Below are 23,400 nucleotides of genomic sequence, written 5' to 3' on the forward strand. Positions count from 1 at the left end.
TTGGATGGTGAGAAGGGAGGAGGGGAAATGAGAGGTGTTATATCACTTGTGCTGGCATGAATGGTGTCTTAGCAAAGGGAGAAATTTTAGGGGTGACCGAGGCATAGACCAGGGTTTCCTGAAGTGTCCAACAGAACACGGAAAGTAGAGAGCAGGAGAAAATGGGTTTGGTGGTGGGATCACACAGCAGCTGGTGAAAATGGTGAACAATGAACATGGGTAGAAGCTAAGGACAAGGGATTTGCTGACAGGAGATTATTGGAGCTGGATGAAAAATCCATTAGAGGGAGAAAAATTAATTGTCAAAGTAGTAAGAATGGAATTGAAGACCAAGGAAGAAATGTTTGTGTCATACCAAACTCAAAATTAATTGAAGTGGGGATTTAAAAAGGATGAAGCTGAAGATTTTGTTGAGGACAGAATGTTCAGAACTAAGGGAGGGGAAATTCATTAGATATCATAAATACTTAGAGATAGTTGACATTCAAACAAAATACACAGAGGGAATAAGTGGAAAGATATATGGAGACACACATGTCCCGTGTGTTGGTGTGTGAGATTCTTTACACAAGATTTAGAAAGACTTTTCCAAAGTACTGTGTGAGGTGAAGAATGAAGTGTAACTGTAGACCAGGATAGCTTTGATAGGGTGAGCCAGTGTTGCTTAATAGAAAGATCAAGAGTGTCCACATGGAGTTGCATGGACATCAAGAGCACATGATTGGATTCAGTGTGATTGGCAGGTTGAGTGTTTTGGTTACATCTGTAATCATTACATGAAGGGTGGAATTTGTATAGGAATTCAGGTTGAATAAGTTGAAGCTGGAGATAGTCTTGAGGAAGGAAGCACACTTACGGAATAGGGTAACATTGTACCTGGTAATAAAATCTGCAGGTGCTTTTCCATTCTTTTTGTAATTTCATGCCTTTCATTCACATCTTCTTCAGTCATGCCATACTCCTGGACTACCTTGTTAATGGCAGCATCAACTGCTCTTATTTGAGACACATTTGGAGGAGGGATTTTTGTGAGAGTTTCTTCTTCTTGTTTTTCCTAATAGTACAGATTCAAGTTACTAAACCAAAATTAAATGCCCCAACACAATTTTCTATACTTTTGTATTTATTTCATAACTTAAAGAACACCTAAATATTTATTATTGCACACAGATTTTTCATTTCCAATTTTGTACAAATCACTGATGCCATTTAAATGTAGAGAAGGTAAACTGTAAAACAAACCCATTGTATAATCCTGTAAAGCATCAATTCGATTGTCTAAGTAGGTAAAATGAGCATTTCAAAAATAAATATAGTAGCAATTGTTTATAATGGACACAAACATTTTCAACTGTGGCAGATTTATCAAGATGAAGTATTGTGATGTTCAGACAGGAACTTTATTGCATATATTGTGCATATCAATATTTTTGCTCCTGTCTGAAAATATTGTTAAAGTTTTGTCCTCTATTCCCTTGGAAAAAAAAGTCCTATTTAAAGCTAAGAAATGTGTTTTCTTAAATTTAAATTACATAAGTTAACGAAGTAACACTTCAAGTTTTTGGATAAGGAGTGACAAAGCACAAACAAATTAATTAATAAGTATACCAGACTTTAGACTTCAACATAAGCTTGCATTAGCACAGTGCACATGACTTTACCTCTTCCTACTGGTAGGTTTGAAGGTAGGGTAGAGTTTTAAAATCAATGAGGGGCCTGCCCAATGCCTATTTGCTCGCTTTGTGCCTGAAATTTTACAGCAATAGAAGACTTGTTGAACAGCCTGTCCATCCCCTCTGTCTACTGAGACCCTTAAATGGGTAATGGCATACTTATTTTTAAAGAAAATCACTTAAAAGTAAAATCTGTGCCATATGTGAAGCTGATGTACGCTGTGCAGTGTTGTTGAACACTGCTGGAGGGAGGGAAATAGGAGAACCTCCCTTTTGGTCCCGTGGGATCAGAGGCAACCTCCACCAAGGTCATAACTGCTCAAACATCCCTCTGGACTTTTGGAACCTGGCTCCCCACTCCTCTCGCACAGAGCCCCAATCCCAGACTTATCAGGGCTCCTCAGTATGGTGGAACTACTTGCAGCCCTTGTAAGAGTCAGCATTCCCACTGCCAGCTATACGAATGATCTGTAGCTCTCAAAAGGATGTCCTTCTGAGATTGGAGTAGGAGTCCCACGTTAAAGAATTTAATGCTGTCACAGCAGGGAATCCATGGGGATTGTGGACAGGCTCCCCAACAACTTCACAGCAGGAAATGTAAGCGGTCATCAATGCCTCATATGTCCACTGATACCGAACAGATTCTCAATTTTCATTCTTCTTTCTTTCACCCAGAGCGTACCTTACCAGCAAAGTGTTTCAAAGGAAGAGTGCAAAATATCAGTTCTCTCAACCAAGATAATTTCTTTTTCACTCTTTCACAGGGTGCAGGCATTACTGGCAAAGCCAACATTTATTTGTCCATCCCTAATGGCACTTGAACTAAGTGGTTTTCTCAGGTCATTTCAGAACAGAATTAAGATTCAAGCACTTTTCTGGGGTCTGGAGTTACATGTAGGCCAGCGCAGGAAAGAACAGCAGATCTTTTTCCCCCAAAGGTCATTAGTGAAAAGATTACAGGTCATTCTGCTATACTGCACGCTTTATCAATGTGAATTGGCTATAACGTGATTAATGAATGGGGGATGCTGTTTTTAAAGTGCAAACTTTTAAAACACGTGTTGGCTATAACAGTTGCACCATCAACTCTTTAAATTCCATTTTTATTACACAGCGTAGGGTCACACAAGAACAAAGCCATCATGTTATAGAAGAACTACCTGGTATTTTGTTTACAACAATGATAATATTGTGATTACCAAGTCCAACTTTACATTCCAGGTGTTTATTAATTGAACGTAAACTTCACTAGCTGTCATGTGGGATTAGAACATGTGTCTCCAAGCATTCCTACTTCAATGACATTACCACTACCCCACCATCTCCCCCATGAATTTCTAAATTAATTGCAATTTTAAGATTGGAATGCAGAAATATTTTGTAACCATACTAAATTAAACACACATTAATCATTAAATTCTACCTTTAACTTGATTAAACCTAACCACAGCCAATGTGTACCTACATCCAGAAACTAGGTTCAAACAGGAGTAGGACAAAAACTTAAGTTTTGACAGCAACAATATCATACTTTTGTTAGTCAGTTATTAAAACAACTGCAGCAGTCTTCACATAACTAGTTATATGGAGAGACTAGACAAGCTGAGACTGTTTTCACTGGAGGTCGAGGGTGACCTTATGGAGATTTATAAAATCATGAAGGCTATAGATACAGTGAATGGCAAGAGTCTTTTCCCTAGTGGGAGGGATTTCAAGTCCAGGGGGCAGATTTTTAAGGTAAGAGGAGAAAGATTTTAAGAAAAATTTTAAAAAAGACAGGAGAAGCAATTTTTCTTTTAAATCAGAGAGTGGTTCATTTATGGAATGAACTTCCAGAGGAAGTGGCAGATGCGGGAACAGTTACAACTGCTACAATTTAAAAGACATTTGGATAAGTACATGAATAATAAATGTTTGGAGGGATATGGGCCAAACTTAGGCAAATGTGAATAATTTAGATTGGGATTATGGTAGACATGGATTGGTTAGACTAAAGGATCTGTTTCCGTCCTTTTGGCTCTATAACTCTGCAACTGAAAGACAGCCTGGAGATTACCGCTACTGAATTTTGCTTATGCTTAAATATGGATTATGGATTATGGAATATATTATGAGAGAAGAATTCCAAATATTATCTTATATTTAACTAAAAGCCAACTGCCTGCAATTTAGAATTTATATTTCAATAGGGGACAAATATAATCTAAAGACTAACACATTGCTTAAATGTTAACATCTAGTGTCATGGAAATTAAAGCGACTCGATTCAACTGCGGGCAAGAGCAAAGAAAAAGCTTTATTTTTAACCTCTGCATGCAGGGGACCAATACACGCGGCAAAAACGCCTTGTGTAAGAGCCCTGAACAAATTTCACATATTCTTTTTAGACTATTCTTATCACATGCTCAAGGACAGGAGCTGGGAAATATTCGAGCTCCATGTTTTCTCATTTCTTTACTATGGATATAATTGCGTACTGTCTTTATGTTTCCCTTAGCTTCTTTGCTGAATTGGACTGCTCGCAAGGTCATGTTGAATGTTTGCAAAGTTCAGCAAAGCCAAACTGTCTCCACTGCAGAATTCAGCCAAGTGTTTGCAAAGTTCAGTAAAGTATTAAATTTAGCAAAGTATTCTCTTTCAGATCCTGTCAATTTTCCATTACATCTAGCAGTGCTAATTTTTCATGTTAATATGTGGTAGAAGTCACCACACTGGCAATGACCAGGCTGCATGTCCTGGGATATCAAAGGAGGAGTGGGCTACTTGACTCAGAGGCTTCTTTGTAATGCAAGACAATGACTGATCAGATTGTCAGCCTTAACTCTATTTTATTTCCTGCCCTTACAAACTTTAAACTGTACAGTAATAGTTCATGGAAACAGTTCTGCAACTGTCTCCTAGATTCATTTTGGAAACAACAGATCCTAAAGTAGACAGATGTGAAATACACAGAACTTCAATATCAACTCACCTTCACATATTTTTTGTGTCGCTTCTCCTTAATGTGCTTATAAGCAGATGAGACAGATTCAACCAGCACTTCACAAAGCTTACAAGTATACTTTGCAGTAGGGCAGCTTTGGGCACGCTGAAAATAAAATTGCGGCACAAAATACAAATAGTGAATTTCAGAAGCATTAAAGGATATTAATCGTACACCAATGATAGACATGCAACCCAATATAATCAGTATTGCTCGCAATATATTAGCAGATATTTCAACCCAACTCTGATATAAATTCTTTGAATCTTTTGCATTCACAATGTATGGCTATAGTGCATTGTTTTTACACTGTCAGTAGGCAACTAATGGAATCAAAAACATTTATGAAATTCAATATCATTTGGCAAGCTTTAGATCAGTTTCCAAAATGCACTTCTTAAAACGAAAGAAAAAGTCCCAAAAACCAATACAAGCGACTACAAATTGCAACTTTAATCTATGCATTTTCAATCACAATCAAAATGGTTTCTATGGGTCAGGGAAACAGGGAAACAGCAATCCTGTTGGATTATACTGTTTGGTGCTCTCCAACAATTTGTGGGGTCCTCAAAGAATATTACTGAGAGTTGGTGTCTTTAACACTGTCTATTCTAAGGATGTGTCTGCATAAAGATTTGAAAAACTGTCATTACAGTTAAGAGGACTGAATAAACACGTTTGAATAAAGGGATGGAAATTTCCATCTCCACTTACTCTCACAAACTACGTCAAGCTCCTTAGAGCAACTCTAGGAAAACATTTTATTTTTGTCCAGTAACTGGAGTTACAGATTAATCCTGGTAATAATTCTCTACTCCACTATCACAGGGTATATATGGTTGCAGAGTGCAGTACCTAAAGGCTGCTGCAAGTCAGCAAGACATATTTGAGAGCATTCATCAAATCTGCAATCTCCACCAGCAAGGAGGACAAAGGCAAAAATAATTGTTCACTCTTCTTAGTCATTGTAGCAGTTAAATGAAAACATGCAACATACAACTTGCAAGCACTTGAGCCTCTTCACCTTTTGACTCTTTTGATGTAAATGCTGAGAGAAAAATACTTCAAACTTTCGCCATTTCTTTTACAGCCACTTCTGATGGACAACATTGGTACTTTGCATGGTCACAGTGACATCTGATGGAATGTCACATTCCAGTTGGTCAAAGGCCAAATAATGTAAAATTTACTGTGCAAGGACTGCTGATCCAGCAGTCTGTGACCGTGGCCCCCTGGAGCACAAACCCGATGACCTCAGGATAACAGTATTTCTTCTTCCACACTGACCACTTCTCTTGCCACTCGTCAGCCGATCCAGGCCAGACGACTTTCACTCAAAGCTGGGCCTTCTAGAGTCTAACCAGCAGTAGGTTTTACTGCGAGAGCGGTGCTGTCTCCCCTAATGAAAGACTTCCATGAGCCATGTTGCAAGTCTGGGTCAGATTATGAGACCAGGCAAAGAAGTGTGCAAAATAGGCACTAGGGAGTGTAAAAGAATGACTAGTTTGCTTATGAATAGGATATTGAATGGCTGACAAAGCTATTTTGGAGTGTTGATTTGATGGTGGCTATTATTTAAGCATTGCAGACAAGAGGATGCCATGTTGGATTTTAATACAGGTTAACATTGGTGGGTCTAATTTAGGAATAGAGGAAATGCTGTGGATTTCTGAAATCCTTGAAACATCACAAAATCCTTTGATGAAACACCCAAATCATAATTCATGTAACTATCAAAAAATCTGGATGAAATTCCCCACCCATACAGAATCCAAATGTTTTAAGCATGCTAAAAATACAATTTCTCCTATCGATGTAACAAAATCAGTCGACATAAAGAACTACATTACTTTCTTGAGTCTGACGATAAATTCTCGCTGTAGTCTTTCTTCAGCCTGATATAATCCAAGCCGTTCTTCTTTCGTTAATTTGGATTCCTCAATAATGGGTGCACTGAAGTCTTGCATTTTTTCATTTCTTTTCGTTTTCTTGGACTTCTTTTGGCCTTCAAAAAAATTAATCTCAAAATAAAACTGTAGAGAGATAACATAGTTGCAAAGAGGATTTCATAATTCAACAAATAAAAGCAAAATACTGTGTTTGCTGGAAATCTAAAATAAAACAAAATGCTGCAGAAACTCAGCAGGCCTGACAGAGGTCTACGGAGAAAGAAACAGAAATAATGTTTCAGGTCCAATTTTTTGGGAGTGTGCATAACCAGCATTTTATGCATTGTTTTGTCAAATGTTTTCTTAAAATTTACACAGGCAACATCTAATGCATTCCATTCATCAGCCTTTTGTACTACAACTTCAAAAAGTCACAGACCGTGAGATAGAAATAAGTAAAGTAGATTTAGGCTACTTGGCCCATCAACATTTGATCATGGCTGATATGTTTCTCAACCCCATTATCTTGCCTTCTCCCAAAACCCTTGATCCTTTTACTAATTTTTAAAATTTGATTTATTGGCATAAATAGCTAGGCACAGTGAAGAATTTTGTTTTGTGTACAATACAGGCAGATCATACCATACAAAGTGCATTAAGGTGATAGAACTGAGTGAAGAATAGAATTTTACAGCTGCTGAGAAGGCGCACAAACAGTGAGACCAACATTAAACTTAAAATTTGAGAGATCCATTCAGAAGTCTAGTAACAGCAGGGAAGAAGCTGTTCTTAAATTTGTTGGTACCTGTGTTTAAGCTTTTGTGTCTTCTGTCCAAAAGAGGTTGGAAGAGTTGGCTGCCTTCCTGAGGCAGCAAAATATATAGATGGAATCAATGGATAAAACATTGGCTTGCATGATAGACCGGGTTGTGTTCACAAGTCTCTGTCATTTCTTATGCTGGGCAGAGCAGTTGCCATACCAAGCCGTGATACATCTGAACAGAATGCTTCCTATGATGCATCTATAAAAATTGATAAGAGTCTTAACGGACAAGTTGAATTTCCTTAGCCTCCCTAGGAAGTAAAGGCATTTTTGTTCTTTGACTGTTACAACAATGTGGGTGGGCCAGGACAGATTGTTGATCATCATTCCTAAGACCTTGATACTATTGACCATTGCCACCTCAGCACCATGAATGTAGACAGGGACATGCCCTCCACCCTATTTCCTGAAACCAATGAACAGCTCCTATACTTTGCTGTATTTGAGAGAGATTGTTGTTTTACACCATGCCACCAAACACCACGCTCTTTCCTGTACTCTCTTTCCATTGGTTGAGATATGGCCTACATCAGCAAACACGTCGATGGAGTTAGGACAGAGTTTGGCCACACAGTCATGAGTGTATAAAGGAGTATAAGTAAAGGACTGAATATGCAGCCTTGCAGGGAACCGGTACTGAGAACTGTCGTGGAGGTGGTGTTGTTGCCCGTTCTCACTGATTGCAGCTTATAGGTCAGGAAGTCGAGGATCCAGTTGCAGAGACCTCAGTCTCAGAGTTTGGAGATTAGCTTGGTTGGGGTTATGGTGTTGAAGGCAGAACTGTAGTCAATTATTAGAAGCCTGATGTCGGTATCCTTGTTATCCAGATGTTCCAAAGAGGAATGTGGGGCCACAGAGGTGCCAGCTGCAATGGGTCTATTATAACAGTAGGCAAATTGCAAGGGATCAAGGCAATCTGGGAGGTTGGAGTTGCCATGAGCCATGACTAATCTCTCAAAGCACTTCATAATTTTAGATGGCATGCAGCATGAGTTTTCTTTGGGACCAGGGTGATGGTTATCTTCTTGAAGCAGGGGAGGATTTCAGATCTTAGTAAGAAGTTAAGGATGTCAGTGAATACTCCCACCACCTGGTACACACAGGATCTGAGTACACAGCTAGGGACTCCATCCAGGCCAGTCACTTTCCAAGAGTTCACTCTCAAGAATCAAAAACCAATCTGTCTTTAATACATTAAATGCAATAATCGTACAGATTCACCATCCTCTAGCTGAAGATATTTCATCTCATTTCAGTTCTAAACAGTTATCCGTTCACTCTGAGGCTGTCCTCAAGTCCTCGTCTCTATTAGTGGAAATATCCTCTGAACGCCCACTCTACTTTGGCTTCTTAATATTCTGTAAATTTCAATCATATCCCCCCAACACATCCTTTAAACTCCATTAAGTACAAACCCAGACTCCTCAACCTCTGACCAGTCCTTCATCCCCAGGATCAATCTTGTAAACCTCCTCTGAACCCCAAGGGCAGCACGCCCTTCAACTAAATTAGACAAACATGATCTACCTGTTACAAACCCATCGAGTCCTCTGGCATGTTTCCGTTATCTTGGAAAATTTCAAAGGTTATGGCAAGCCCTTCTGTTATTGCCATTACCAAATTCCCTTAGCTATCAGGCATGATGGTTTATCCCCCACTCTCAGTACAGCTACACTTTTTAAAAATATATTTTTATTGAAAAGAGAAGAAAATTTTTTGGATATTACAACAAATACAAAACGTACAATTCAAACCAATATAAAAAATAAGCCCACTAATTACATGAATAAATAATAACTAAAAACATGAGTAATAATAAAAATAATACCAATGAAGCAAAATAATAGTCCTTGACCAACAAGAGTATAAATGAATACATATTCATGTGTTTGTAGTTCCTCCTCTCTGAATACCAGATTCATTAAACAGAATCATTATGGCCATACAAAAGTCCTTACTAGTATGGCAGACAAATCTGTACCATGGTAGTCCAAAAAGGGCTGCCACACCTTATAGAAATTCTCAGTTTTATGGTGCACCACACTCGTAAGAAAGTCCAAAGGGATGTGCTCCATGACTAGCTTACGCCAGTCCACCAGCCCCAGGGGATTTTCTGACACCCACCCTAACAGAATATTCTTTCTTGCATAAAAAGTGAGGACACTGAAAAGCCTTTTTTTTTGTGCACGTCTAATGGAAGTGGATTAATAAAGCCAGGAGATACTAGGTCCATCTCCACCTCCACATCCCCCTCCCCCTCCGTCCCCAAGGCCTTCTCTATTTCGCCTACCACAGCGTTCCGGTATAGCTGCAGCCTGTGGCAGAACCACAGACAATGAGTGAGCGTACCCACACTCATCTTGCATTTAGGACATATTGGAGATATTCCTGCTTTAAATTTTGAAAGATGGTCTGGCGCCAAGTGGACCCTGTGAAGAATCTTCAATTGCAAAGCATGGATCCTGCTGCAAATCAAGAGCCTTCTTGCATTTCCCAGATATCCTGTCATATTTCAGAAGAGATCTCAATATCCAGCTCTCTCTCCCATACCTTACAGAGCTGTTTGGACTCATTCGAGGGACCCTCATCCAATAGGCGATGGACATTACTGAAAGTGTGTTTTCAGTACCTAGCATCCTCTTCTGTGTATCAGATCTATAAGAATCAGTTGGAATTGGGGTCTCTTTTTGTATGAAATTCCTAATTTGAAATTCCTACTGGGCAACTCGTATTTCTGAGCCAACTGGTCAAAAGACATCAGTATATCCCCTTTGATTAAGTCACCCAGGCAAGACACACCCTTACTTGCCTATGGGTTTAAACCCCATGTCCATCATCTCCGGCTGAAAACCCGGCATACCAACTGTGGGTGTAAAAATTAGCAGTATTGCCCTCACTCTGACGCATTGCATGCCATGCCAGTATTAATAACTAAGGGGGCATCTTGCCCAAGATGCTTTGATGTCTAACCATAGTGAGTGAGTGTCCCCCAGCCCCAGTCATTCACGTTAGATAGCAGTGGGCTTATTTAATAGTTTTTGAAATTTGGGAGGTCCACTCTTCCCAGTGTGTGGGATAGCTGCAGTTTAGTCAGTTTAATAAGGGGTCGCTTGCAATATCAAATAAAGGAACTGCGTCAGCCATTCAGTCTTCCAAATGTTTGCTTAGTAAAAAGCAGAGGAAGCATTCACATAGGATACAGCAGCGAGGGGAGAATATTCATTTTAAATGAGGGATATCCAACCTAACCAGGAGATCAGAAGCATCTCCCATTTTCGAAGGTCTTGCTTCATTCTGTCAAATAAAATGGATAAAATTGGTTTTAAATAGCCAATCAAAGAGTGGAGAAATGAAGGTACCTAAGTAGAGAAAACCCTTATAGACCATCTAAAGGGAAATTGAGATTCGTCCTCAGGACCAGACATTTTCAGGAGACCACCCACGGGCATGGCCTCTGATTTCACAAAGTTGATTTTGTAACCGGAAAAGTTGCCAAACAAATTAATGCATTGTATCAGGTGTGACACCAAAACTGTTGGGTTCAATAAAAAGACAAGAACGTTATCTGCATACAATGCAATCTTATGCGACTTTGTCCCCATTCTGGAGATATACTGGGATCCCTACATATTGCTTCCATTAATGGTTTAATCACCAATGTAAAAAGCAATGGTGATAAGGGACAGCCCTGTCAATTGCCCCTAAGGATATCAAAAATTGCTTAACCGCACGCCAATGGCTATGACAATATTTCTTACCTGTACTCATTTTGTTCAAGAACAACAAACTGGTAAGGGGGCATCCTGCCCAAGATGCTTTGATGTCTAACCATAGTGAGTGAGGGTCCCCCAGCCCCAGTCATTCACGTTAGATAGCAGTGGGCTTAGGTGCCCACACCTCCTCCCTCACCTCTATCCAAGGCCCTAAAGGAGCCTTCCACATTCAAAGTTTCACCTGCACATCCACCAATTTCATTTATTGTATCCGTTGCTCCCGATGTGGTCTCCTCTACATTGGGGAGACTGGGCGCCTCCTAGCAGAGCGCTTTAGGGAACATCTCCGAGACACCCGCACCAATCAACCAAACCGCCCCGTGGCCCAACATTTCAACTCCCCCTCCCACTCTGCCGAGGACATGGAGGTCCTGGGCCTCCTTCACTGCCGCTCCCTCACCACCAGACGCCTGGAGGAAGAACGCCTCATCTTCCGCCTCGGAACACTTCAACCCCAGGGCATCAATGTGGACTTCAACAGCTTCCTCATTTCCCCTTCCCCCACCTCATCCTAGTTTCAAACTTCCAGCTCAGTTACTGTCTCCTTGACTTGTCCGACCTGCCTATTTTCTTTTCCACCTATCCACTCCACCCTCTCCTCCTTGACCTATCACCTTCATCTCCTCCCCCACTCACCCATTGTACTCTATGCTACTCTCTCCCCACCCCCACCCTCCTCTAGCTTATCTCTCCATGCTTCAGGCTCACTGCCTTTATTCCTGATGAAGGGCTTTTGCCCGAAACGTCGATTTCGCTGCTCGTTGGATGCTGCCTGAACTGCTGTGCTCTTCCAGCACCACTAATCCATTATTTGGTGAGGACCATGGTAAGAGGGTCACTACACAAAACCTTTACTCATCTGATGAAGATCTGATGAAGTTAGGTTGAATATCCCTCATTTAAAGTATAAAAACGATACGGCCACTCAACCCAGTCAAATGTCTGTTCCGCATCTGAAAAGATCACTCATCCCTATACCGATCATTTGTTGACATACTTGGATCATATTAAGTAACCTCCTGACATTATTCAATGACCTGTGACCTTTTATAAAGTCTAATCCTCCTTAATGATGGAGGGCAGCAAAGTTTCTAAACTTAATGCCAGAGTCTTAGATAGAATTTTAAAAATCTACATTCAGGGATGAAACGAGTCTACAGGAAACACAGTCCTCTGGGGCCTTCCCTTTAAGAATAAGAGAGATGCTTGCCTCTCTCAAAGATGGCGGGAGGAGGCTATGATTATGTGAATTGTTAAACATACTAAGCATCAGTCCTGACAGTATAGTTACAAATGCCTTATAAAACTCACTGGGAAGTTAGTCAGGACCAAGTGCCTTTCCATTCTGAAGCTGCCTCACAGCCTCCTCCACCTCTTGCACTAACAACAGGGCATTAAGGAGAGATTCTTGCACAGGGGTCACTCCCAGGAGGTCCAAATTCTTAAAAAAAAGACTCCATCCTAAACCGCCTATCCTCACAACTTGCAGACTGGTATAGTTTGGAGTAAAATTTCCAAAATGCTGGGTTAAGTTTCCAGTATCCTCCCTGATCGATGTAATGGCTTGGGGAGCACTCCTCATCCTGGCAAGATACGTTAAATGCTTGCCTGGCTTTTCCCCATGCTCAAACAGCCTTTGGTTTGTAAATGTAAGCTCTCTCTTAGCTGCCCATGTGAGCATGGAGTTTAGTGTAGATCGAAGCGCTGTGATCCTCTGCGGTTTACCCAATGAGGGCCCAAAGTATGCCTTTTCAGCTGCCTTCAGACGTGTCTCGAGCAAGCATTGCTGCTCACCCCTCTGCCATTTCTTACTGGCAGAATAGGAAATAACTAACCCCCGAGCATAGGCTTTAGCAGTTTCCCAAAGAATCGATGTATTAGTGGCCGAGCCTAAATTAATGTTTAAAAAAGCCCTGAATTCAATAGAAAAGAATTCACTAAACTTGCTGTCCTGAAGGATAAAGGGATCCAATCACCAATGCCTCAAACCTACCATAGTATCCTTACCTTGACCATTAAATACACTGGACCATGATCAGAAATAGTGATATTGCCAATTGTACATGACACCACCAAGTCCAAATGTACTGCAGGAGTCAAAAAGACATTAATCCCAGCCTGGCATTTGTGCAGACTTGAAAAAAAGTAACATCCTTGCCAGCAGGGTGAAGGTGCCTCCAAACATCTACCAATCCTAGTTCAACACCCACATCCCTTAATTGCTTACATCATGAAGATGATACTAGGGGGGCTATGGGCAATCTGACCACCATAGGATCTATTAAACAATTAAAATCCTCCCCCATGATTATATGCTGAGATACGACGTTAACCAGTCTAGAAAGTGCATCTATCAAGAATTTGAGAGGGTGGGCTGGGAGATAGTAAACATAGAAGATACCGTATTCTTCCCCCTACATCAAAGCTTTAAGGATTACAAATTTCCCGTGCGTGTTTTTAAATACACTTTAACAACTTAAATGGGAGATTCTTCCAAACAAGAATGGCCACCCCCTACTCCTCATATTGAAAGATGAAAAATAAACCCAATCATACCAATTCTGTTGCAATTTCAAATGCTCTGCATCATTTAAGTATGTTTCCTGCAATATGGCAACAGCCACCCACTCCCTTTTAAGACTGAAAAGTACCTTCTTCCTCTTGACGGGGCAGTGACTCCCCTTAATACTCCAGGTACACCACTTGAACACATCCTTAGCCATAACCTTCTATAGCACCATTTAGACTCCAGAGAGAAAAAGAGTGAAGAGAGAGAGAACTACAAAATCACTCAGCTTCAGTACAAGAAAGTTCACAAAACACAATAACTACATAAACTAAGCAGCTGCAACCAACAAGCCTACAAATCTTGCAAAATCTATGTACACCAAAAACAGAAAAACAAAAAAGTGCCAAAGGCACTAATTAGAGGAATTTGCCCCCACTCAAAGGGGGCACCTACACACCCCAAAACCCTACTAACCATCCCAACCACCCTCTTATTTCCTACCAGCTAGGGTCACGCCACAAACACTGGCAAGAAAAAAAGCAAGATTAGTAATATACACAAGTAAGTTAAGTTATACCAAGGGATGAGTGACGTATTTACTTTTAACTTAGAAATTAAAGGTAAATACTCTATCCATCCAGAGCATAATTTAACGTAACTTATTCCCAACAAAAGGAGACTCTGACAAGTCCTCCATAAAGGAGGAACCCAACAGCTCTGTCATCTGGACCTATTCTATCATCTGGCATAAGTCAGCGAGTCCACAAAGTTCCTCGCTTATTCTGGTGAGTCAAGTAAATGTACAGCTCCATTATAATTATCTGAAGCACCGCTCGATATCTTAGAGATTACTGGTCCCAAGCTCTCTCAATCGATTACTGATGCCATCGTGGGACTTCCTTTTCCGATCACTGCTGCTGAAAAGTCTTGATAAAACATGACTCTGGAGCCCTTGCACACCAATGCCCCTGGATCCTTCCCTTGGGCTCTGGAAGCTTCCATGACTCTCTGTTTGTCTTTATAATGATGGAGGTAAAAACAATGACTGCAGACGCTGGAAACCAGATTCTGGATTAGTGGTGCTGGAAGAGCACAGCAGTTCAGGCAGATGTTGCCTGAACTGCTGTGCTCTTCCAGCACCACTAATCCAGTTTATAATGATGGAACCATACCAGGACAGGGAGACGGCGCTAAGCCACAACCCAATGGGCTCTCTCAACATTTAGCGTACCCTTTTCCGCCTCCAAACTAAGGAATTCCGGAATCACTTCTCAAAGAATTCTATAGGCTGCTTACCTTCCATCCCCTCCGATATGCCAACACCACGAATGCTCTTTCTTCTGCCCCTATTCTCAAGATCATCCACCAGATCCAGCAAACTATGAACCTGTGTTTCCAGGCCTTCAATCCTACACTTGGATGGATCAGCCTCTGCCTCTAACTGTGGCCCGGTGCTCGAGCTCATCAGTCCTTTTCCCCAGGTCTTGCTGCATAGTAGAGACTAGGGCCAGCTTCTCCTTAATTTTCTCTTCAATCTGCCTCCCCAGGACTTGAGATTTGGCAAGTTCCTCAACTAAGGCCTGGTGAGTAAGCAAGCCCACCACCTCAGTGGGTTGGGCCGTGGCTCAGCCTCGGGCAAATTTCCTCCTTTCTTCGACATTCTCCCGCAGTAAAAATGAAGATAAGTAAAATTTTAAAGTTTTACAGCTCTTTTACTGCATTTTAACTCACAGTAGCATGGCTAAGACAGGTTCTAGCTCTGTCCTGCCAATGTTGTGGCGTGGAGCCCAGCAAATGCAATCCTATTAGGTCGCTGTCATCTTGGATCCTCCAGTACAGCTAGACTTTTAAATACACACTGCCCATCAGTTTTCACTCTGTCCTATCCCTCTACAACCTATGCTTCTAATGATACATTGTCTGCAGAATGTTTCTTAGTAAACATTGATATAAAGTGCTCATGAACTATTCTAGTCTATCCTGTACTCACTATATACATCATTCTCATTAAAAATTAAAATATTAACACAGTGTCTCTCTTCACAGATGCTGGTTGACCAACTGAGCATTCACTGGATATTTTTATATCAGATTTCCACCATCCACAGTATTTTGCTTTTGTTTCAATCAGGTAGAAGTCTAACACAGTCATGCAAAAACGGTCTATAGGTTGTATTCTGGTCACCAGGAAATAGCCAAAAGGATAATCCCTGGTGTCACAGTACTAAAACTTTGATTTTTAACCTTGAAAGGAAATGGAATGATATTTCAAGATAGGAACACATAAAAGGTAATTTCAAAACAGAAATGAAAGCTCATTTTATCATACTTACGTTAAAGTCATCTTTAAATACACAATGTACAGTACTAAGCAAATTAAGTAAGAGCTTTCAGTTAGTATTAAGGAAATCCAGTAGGAAGGTACAGCACTTTAAGTGAGAATTAAAGCTGGCTATGTAAACGTTTGCATTTGTGGGTCACATTAGGTACATGGAACATTGCAGCCAATTATAAACCTTAAATTCATATTTCTATTCACTTGCAAATATTGCATATTGCTAACTCCAACATATCTCAGAATTTTGGTTTCAGAATTGTTCATGGAAGTAATTGCATGAAAAGATTATTTTCCAATATATGAAATTACTATATTGCTCTTGCTTATCAGATTACTTTGATGAAATGTTTACTAAAAATATAGAAAATTCATCACATCACCAAAACGTAGTTGATTTTTTTTCAAAAATCACTGCTCACAATTTAATTTATACAAGTGATTGCTAACACTTCATAGTTTCAAGCAGGTGGCACTTCTGCAATTTCTAAATTTTTGACAACTCTTCTGACAGTGATTTTCTATGGACTACAAACAAAAAGAATTGTAGTATGTTTTTCAAAACCTGCAAAACAGGGTTACTAAATTTGAAGTGCATGGGAGGAATATCAGAGAACTAACTGAAAAATACAGGATAATTAATATAGATTATTCTAAAAAGAAACATACCTTCTGTTTGCTTTCCAGGCATTTCATCATTTACAAATTCATTATGTAGCTGTTTTCTAACATTTTTGATTTTATCACTGCCACTTTGAGCCTTGTAGTTTTGTTCTACTTTATTGTGTTCAATGCCTCTTGCTGGAGATTTGTACTTCAACTCAAGAGCACTGTCCCTCCACTTCTTTTCTGTGTTCTGAACTGCAGAACCTTCACCAGTTAACCATTTTCTATCTTTTTCTCTGCGTGCATCATTGGACCGTGTTCCTGCTCCTATGGGTGCATTTGGACTATTCATGATCAGTTGAGCCCCTTTCCTTGGACTAGTACCATAAATGTCTTGCATTTCCCTTTGCTTTGGCATTTCTGTTCTTTTACTAAAATTTTTTGAGTAGCTTCCAGGTGCAAAATGATTTTCGTGGTGTGGAATGCTTCTCCAAGAGTTAGTTTCCTCCTTGTTGATGACCATTTCTTTGCTCCTTCTGGGGAATCTTAATCTTTCCTCCATTTCAGTTCATTGAAATATAACAGCCTGCAATTTGGAACAAAGATTTATTTTACAGAAAGGATTACATTTAAGCCTTTCCCACACCTGACACCTGGTGCTATAAAGTTCATGAGCAGGTGTCATTCCTTTGCTAGCTCGACCAAATAGCCATTCTTTACATCAGCCTCGACAGCAGACTGTCAGCAGAGTATCACAGCCAATCCTGATTTTTATTCATCCAATGCACACTTGTGTTTTTATTAGATAATGACAAGTGTAGAAATTTTATGTGAGCTTTTCCCCAACTTTCAACAAAATCCAAGACCACGTATAAAACAAATGTTTTACAAATAATTGTATGAGTAGGTAATTCTGCCCCTCAAGTCTGTTCCACCATTTAATTATATCATGGCAGTTTTGTACCTTAACTCTATCTAATCACCTTGGTTTCATAACCTTTGGAGCCCTGACTGACCAAAATCCATCAGTCTCAAATCTGAAATTTTCAATTAGTCTACCCCCAAAAGCTGCTTGGAAAAGGAGTTCTAGACCCTCACCAGCCTTCATTGCCCTTTAAATTATTTTCCACAACAGGTACTTTTGAAATTCTCTTTTGACTATTCCCTATTAAATCTCTTTTACTACTTTACCTAAAGCTTTGCCCAAGCTCTGATTGAATTTTTTCTGCTCCAAAGAAAAAGAGAGATAACTGGTCCAATCTCTTTCCATATGATCTCGTCATTTCTGTACTATTCTTTACTCTCAAGATATCTGTTTCATTCAATCATTTCTGCACCTTGTTTCTTCGCTTCAGTGTGTCATCCTGGTTCTCATTCCCTTTGTTACTGTATAACGTATAAAATAAAACTTTTACTTGCCAAAACTGAGGAAATATCCAATTGGATTTGAGTAAATGACATTAATATGATCAAAAATTAATAAAACAAATTCTAACCAAACTTAGACATAGAGAATGGGATAAAATAAAAGCAGAAAGTGCGGGATTTGACAATATCTGTGAAGAAAGAAATTAATTAATGCTTCAAGTCAAACATGACTTCTTCAGAACTGTGTGGAATTAAGAGGAAGAATAGGCTCTGAAACAAATGAACTTTACGCCTGTGCTTTATTATTTCATCTCAATATCTTGGTTTAGATTATTATTGCGATAGAAGTTTTACATATTAGCATTACTCAGAATGAACTCTTCAGAATTATATGTCAAAGGAAAAATAGCAAACATCATGCCCAATAATCTTCCTAAGCAATGTTAGACTGCCACTCAAAGTAACTTTGTCCCCGTTCCTTTCCCCACCCACCTCTGCAGTCTAACACTGGCACCTCCAAATCATAACTTAGGAAGAACATTACTTGTTAATGGAGGGTTGTGGGCATTACCATTTCATAAAATACGCTATCTATTTAAGATACAAAGCTAGAACACAAAAGTATTACAAATAACTATATATTTCTTCAATACGTCAGTACCTTAAACAAATGACCACATAGCCTCAGTGAGAAACACTCACAACATGCACAGCAGCTACTTACCAAGGAGGGTGAGTATGGGAAAATGATCACTTACAAGTTTCCCTCCCAAGCCACATATTACTCTGGAAAAAACCACCGTGTCTTCACTGTTGCTATGTCAAAAAATCTAGATGTAAAATCAGTTTGGGTGGAGATAAGAAATAGCTAGAGAAAAGAATTACCATTGGGAACAGCCTTCATAACAATACCTACACTGTAGGACAAAGGAGTACTTAAGAAAAGACACTTAAAAAACCATGGGCAATTTTAGTTTTCATTTAGATTATTCAAATCTTATTCACAGAATGAGTAGTCTCGAGAATGAGTCATAGAATTTGTTTTTAAGAGCCTAGAAAGAGGGCCTTCAGCCTAACACATGGAATGAGTTTGTAAAATGTATTCTGAAGTTTCTTAAAAATATATATTGTAGAACCAACTAGGGAACAAGCTATTTTAAATTTGGTTAATTAATAACCCTCATTACAATTTATCGCTTAGGGTGAAAATATACATGTGTCATGAACTCAGGAGGCTGAGGTTCATAAAATCATGAGGGACATGGATAGGATAAATAGCCAATGTCATTTTCCTAGATTGAGTGAGTCCAAAACTAGGTTTAAAAGGTGAGAGGGGAAACATTTGAAAAGGATCCGAGGGGTAACTTTTTCAGGCAGAGAGTGTTGCGTGTATAGAATGAGCTGCCAGAGGAAGTGGTGGAGGCTGGTACAATTACACTTAAAAGGCATCTAGATGGGTATACAAATAGGAAGGGTTGAGGGGGAAATGGGTCAAATGCTGGTAAGTGCAACTAGGTTAGATGTGAATGTCCGGTCGGCCCGGAACAGTTGGACCAAAGGATCTGTTCCCATGCTGTTTTGCAGATTATCAGCTAAAGTTTCAGTGAGCAACCTGCCCAGGAAGGAATGGCCACCCAAACGTTGGAGCCAGGACAGGGAGTCCTGTCTCAGTGTGCAGCTTTCATTGTACTAGTAGCCTCAATAGGAGCTGTGGCTATTCCCATTAGGCATTTCATTTGGACATTGAGGAGATGACCTGTGCCAGATAGGAAGTTTCTAATTTTAGCAAAGATATGGGCGCGGGGTTTGGAGGTGTCGGTGAAGAGGTGGGGTGATCCTTAGAAGGGGGTTAAACCTGGATGCGGGACTCACTCCAATGGTCCCAGAAGTTGAGTTAAGGGCATACAGATCCACCAGCAGGTTGTACAGGGCAACTACTTGGTGGGGGTCCCTACTGCTGCTGGTTAAATGCTGGTGATTATGGACAATAATTGCATGACCAAAGGCTCCAATTGGCCCACAGGGGCATATGGATGAGCCAATGCCACAACTGTGGAGTCAAGGAGAGATAGGTAAGTTGCCGGCTGGATTTAGCATACTCTTTCAGCCTTCAAGGTATGAGGAAAGGCTGAGGCACTTGGGGCTGTTCTCATTGGAGAAAAGAAGGTTTAGGGGAGATTTGATCGAGGTGTACAAGATGATTAGGGGTTTAGATAGGGCTGACAGTGAGAACCTTTTTCCGCATATGGAGTCAGCTGTTACTAGGGGACACAGCTTTAAATTAAAGGGAGGTTGGTATAGGACAGATGTTAGGGGTAGATTCTTTACTCAGCGGGTTGTGAATTCATGGAATGCCCTGCCAGTATCAGACTCTCCCTCTTCATGGTCATCAAGCGGGCATTGGATAAGCATATGGAGGTTATTGGGCTAGTGTAGGTTAGGTAGGCTTCGGTCGGCGCAACATCGAGGGCCGAAGGGCCTGTACTGCACTGTATTTTTCTATGTTCTATGTTCTATGTTCAACAGGTCACTGGGACAGCAATTATCCAGCCCACATTAAAGGATCCTGCAGGGAAAATTGATTACAACATTGCATAGTTAGTTTGGTCAGAAACTAGTCTTTAAAATTAAAATAATGCAATTGAAAAGGCAAGAAGATAGAGTTGCTTAAAGTAGACTAGAAAATTGATTAAAAGCTAAGACATTAGGGAAGCAATGGAAGACATTTAAGGAGATATTTCATAACACTCAACAAAAATGTATTCCATTGAGATAACTAAGGAAGTTTAAGATGGCAACAAATTAAAGGAAAAGGTGTACAATGCTGCAAAGATTATTGACGGGCCTGAAAATGGGAAAAATGTTATAAATCAGCAAAGAATAATCAAAAAGAGGATAAGTTACAACAGGAGTGAGCACTAGAAAGAAAATGTAAAAAATATGAGGTAAGAGCATCTATGGGTATATAACAACAAAGAAGAGAATAGGAAAGTCAACATTTGACCTTTAAAGGAATTAATTTGTCATGGCAAAAAAAAGGCACAAATTCAAAGCTTTTTGTCTTGCACCTATCAGGACCAACACACAAGAATTCAAATTTGGAAATGGAACTTCAATTTATACAGCATTATACATGCTGTTTGGTTAGACTATAGCAAACATGGGGATGCAGGAGGAATTGAATCTTGGCTGAAAAACTCCATTGGCAGGTAAACTCCAATTGATCAGGATGTTGCCATGGGAAATGCAGCAGAGACTGGCAGTCTCCATGACTCTTTCCTCAGTGAAAAAGGTCCTATGGAGGACAGACTCCTGTGAGTTACTACATGTAACTTCTCGCATGTGCAAATGGCACTGCAAACCCAACTGATCATCTTAAAATGGCTTCTGGTGTAATTTTTAGCACTGTCAGGATTCAATGTGATTCTTTCTTTTTAACTTTGAACAAGTTGCATCTGTTCATGTAGAAAACAGAAAATCATGCAATAAAAGGGAAGAACCAAATATAATAATTATTACTAAAGACAAAATGCAGCAAACTAAATGGAACTAAAGGCTGACAAATTTCCTGGACTGGAAGATCAACTTTCTCAGGCTTTAAAATAAGGTCCGGCTACTGGTTGCATTGGCTGCAATCTTCCAAAACTCTAAATACTGGAAAGGTCTCACCTGTTCGGAAAAGTACAAATGCTACAACCCCGATTTCACAAAATCCTGGTTACCATTGTACATTACATTGGGGTGTCATAATTAGAGCAGTACTTGCAGTTTTGGTCTTTTTTAAATTTAGAATCATAGAAAATTTCCTGATTTCCTGAATCATAGAAAGTTGTATCACAGAGTAAAAGGTACATAAAGATGCTACTTGACCCATTGTGCCATTGCCAGCTGAAAAATGAGTCACTCAACTGAATTCCACTTTCCAGCATTTATTTGTAAGTCTGCCGGTTACAGCACTTGGGATATATATCGAGACATCTTTTAAAAAGAGTTAAAGGTTTCTGCCTCCACGACTCTTTCAGGTAGGGAATTCTCGATACCTATAATTCTCTGGATGAAAAATATATTTCATTTCCCCTCTAATCTTTTCACTCTAGCTACAGACCTCTCTGCTAAAAGAAAACCAATTCTTCCCATCCAGATACCTCACAATTTTGTACATTTCAATCGCATTTACCCTCAGTCACCTCTGTTCCCTAGAGGAACAACCCCAACTACAAATCCTCCCTCTCAGATATATTTTTCCAATGCTTTCAATAGTCTCGGTAAACCTCCTCTGTACCCTCTCCAATGTAATTTTTAAAAGAAATTGTTCATGGCACATGGGTATTGCTGGCTCGAGCAGCATTTATTACCAAACCTAATTGCCCCTTGACCAGAGTGTCTTGCTTGGGCTATTTCAGACAGCAGTTAAGGGTCGACTCATTGTTGTGGTTCTGGAGTCACACATAGGCCAGATCAGGTAAGGATAGGAGATTTCCTTCTCCGAAGTGATTTAGTGAAGCAGATGGAGTTTTTTTTTATTTTAAATGATAATCAACAATGGTTACATGGACTCTATTAAGTCAGACTAAATTCCAAATTTTCATTGAATTCAAATCTCACTATGTGCCATGGTGGAACTTGAACTAATGGCTCCACAGGATTAAACAAAACAGAAATTGCTGCAGAAACTCAGCAGCATCTGGGGGACAGAAAGTAGAGTTAATGTTTTGAGTCCAGACCCTCCTTCAGTCACTGGTCACTGCTTTGGCTCCACAGGTGCTGCAGGACCTGTGGAGTTTCTCCAGCTGTTTCTGTTTCAGATTTCCAGCATACACAGTTCTTTGGTTTCTCCCCCAGAGAATTAGCCTGCAATTGTGGTTACTAGCCCAGTGACATTAGCACTATGTTACTGCCCCTCCTAAATTACATCCATTATTAACATAGTAACCAGAACTACCTCCACACAACTCAATTTGTGACCCACTTATGATCTCTACAGTTTCAGCTCCCAGCTCTTAGATTCTATAGACATGGCGCCTTCACCACCAATCCTGCCACTTTCAGGAATTAATGGACATTCATTCCTCACTTCCTCTGTACCTTCCAGCATTTTCTCATTAGTTATGTATTTCTTTGACCACCAAATCTAGAGTCATATAGTCAGATAGCATGGAAACAGACCCTTCAGTCCAACCTGTCCACAACGATCCGATATCCCAATCTAACCTAGTCCCATTTGCCACCATTTGGCCCACATCACTCAAAACACTTCCTATTCACGTACCCATCTCGATGCCTTTTAAAATGATGTTATTGCACCTACCTCCAACAGTTTCTCTGGCAGCTCTGTGTGAAAAATGCCCAAAATTTTAGATTTCGATACTCATTTGGGAATTTTATATTTTACTTTTAGCTTTCATTGTACAAGTTTCTACAGTTGTCCTTTTATAAATTCA

At 40.0% G+C, this 23,400-nt stretch overlaps 1 protein-coding gene across 5 annotated transcripts in view; it reads right to left on the bottom strand.

The window, feature by feature from the left end:
- Positions 1 to 23,400, bottom strand: part of LOC140486678 (terminal uridylyltransferase 7-like) — a 95,047-nt gene that overhangs the window by 66,967 nt on the left and 4,680 nt on the right. For 4 of the 5 annotated variants that reach the window (XM_072585872.1, XM_072585871.1, XM_072585873.1 and 1 more), the window contains exons 2-5: positions 16,655 to 17,177; positions 6,507 to 6,661; positions 4,645 to 4,761; positions 877 to 1,054 (exon numbers count right to left, since the gene is read on the bottom strand). In XM_072585872.1, coding sequence (XP_072441973.1) covers positions 877 to 1,054; positions 4,645 to 4,761; positions 6,507 to 6,661; positions 16,655 to 17,153 — 949 coding nt within the window. In that variant the 5' untranslated portion in view covers positions 17,154 to 17,177. Of the gene's footprint in view, positions 1 to 876; positions 1,055 to 4,644; positions 4,762 to 6,506; positions 6,690 to 16,654; positions 17,178 to 23,400 lie in introns of those variants that run through there. The other variant, XM_072585875.1, reaches the window with a different exon arrangement.

The sequence above is a fragment of the Chiloscyllium punctatum genome, chromosome 2 (assembly GCF_047496795.1).
Source record: "Chiloscyllium punctatum isolate Juve2018m chromosome 2, sChiPun1.3, whole genome shotgun sequence".
Classification (NCBI taxonomy): domain Eukaryota; kingdom Metazoa; phylum Chordata; class Chondrichthyes; order Orectolobiformes; family Hemiscylliidae; genus Chiloscyllium; species Chiloscyllium punctatum.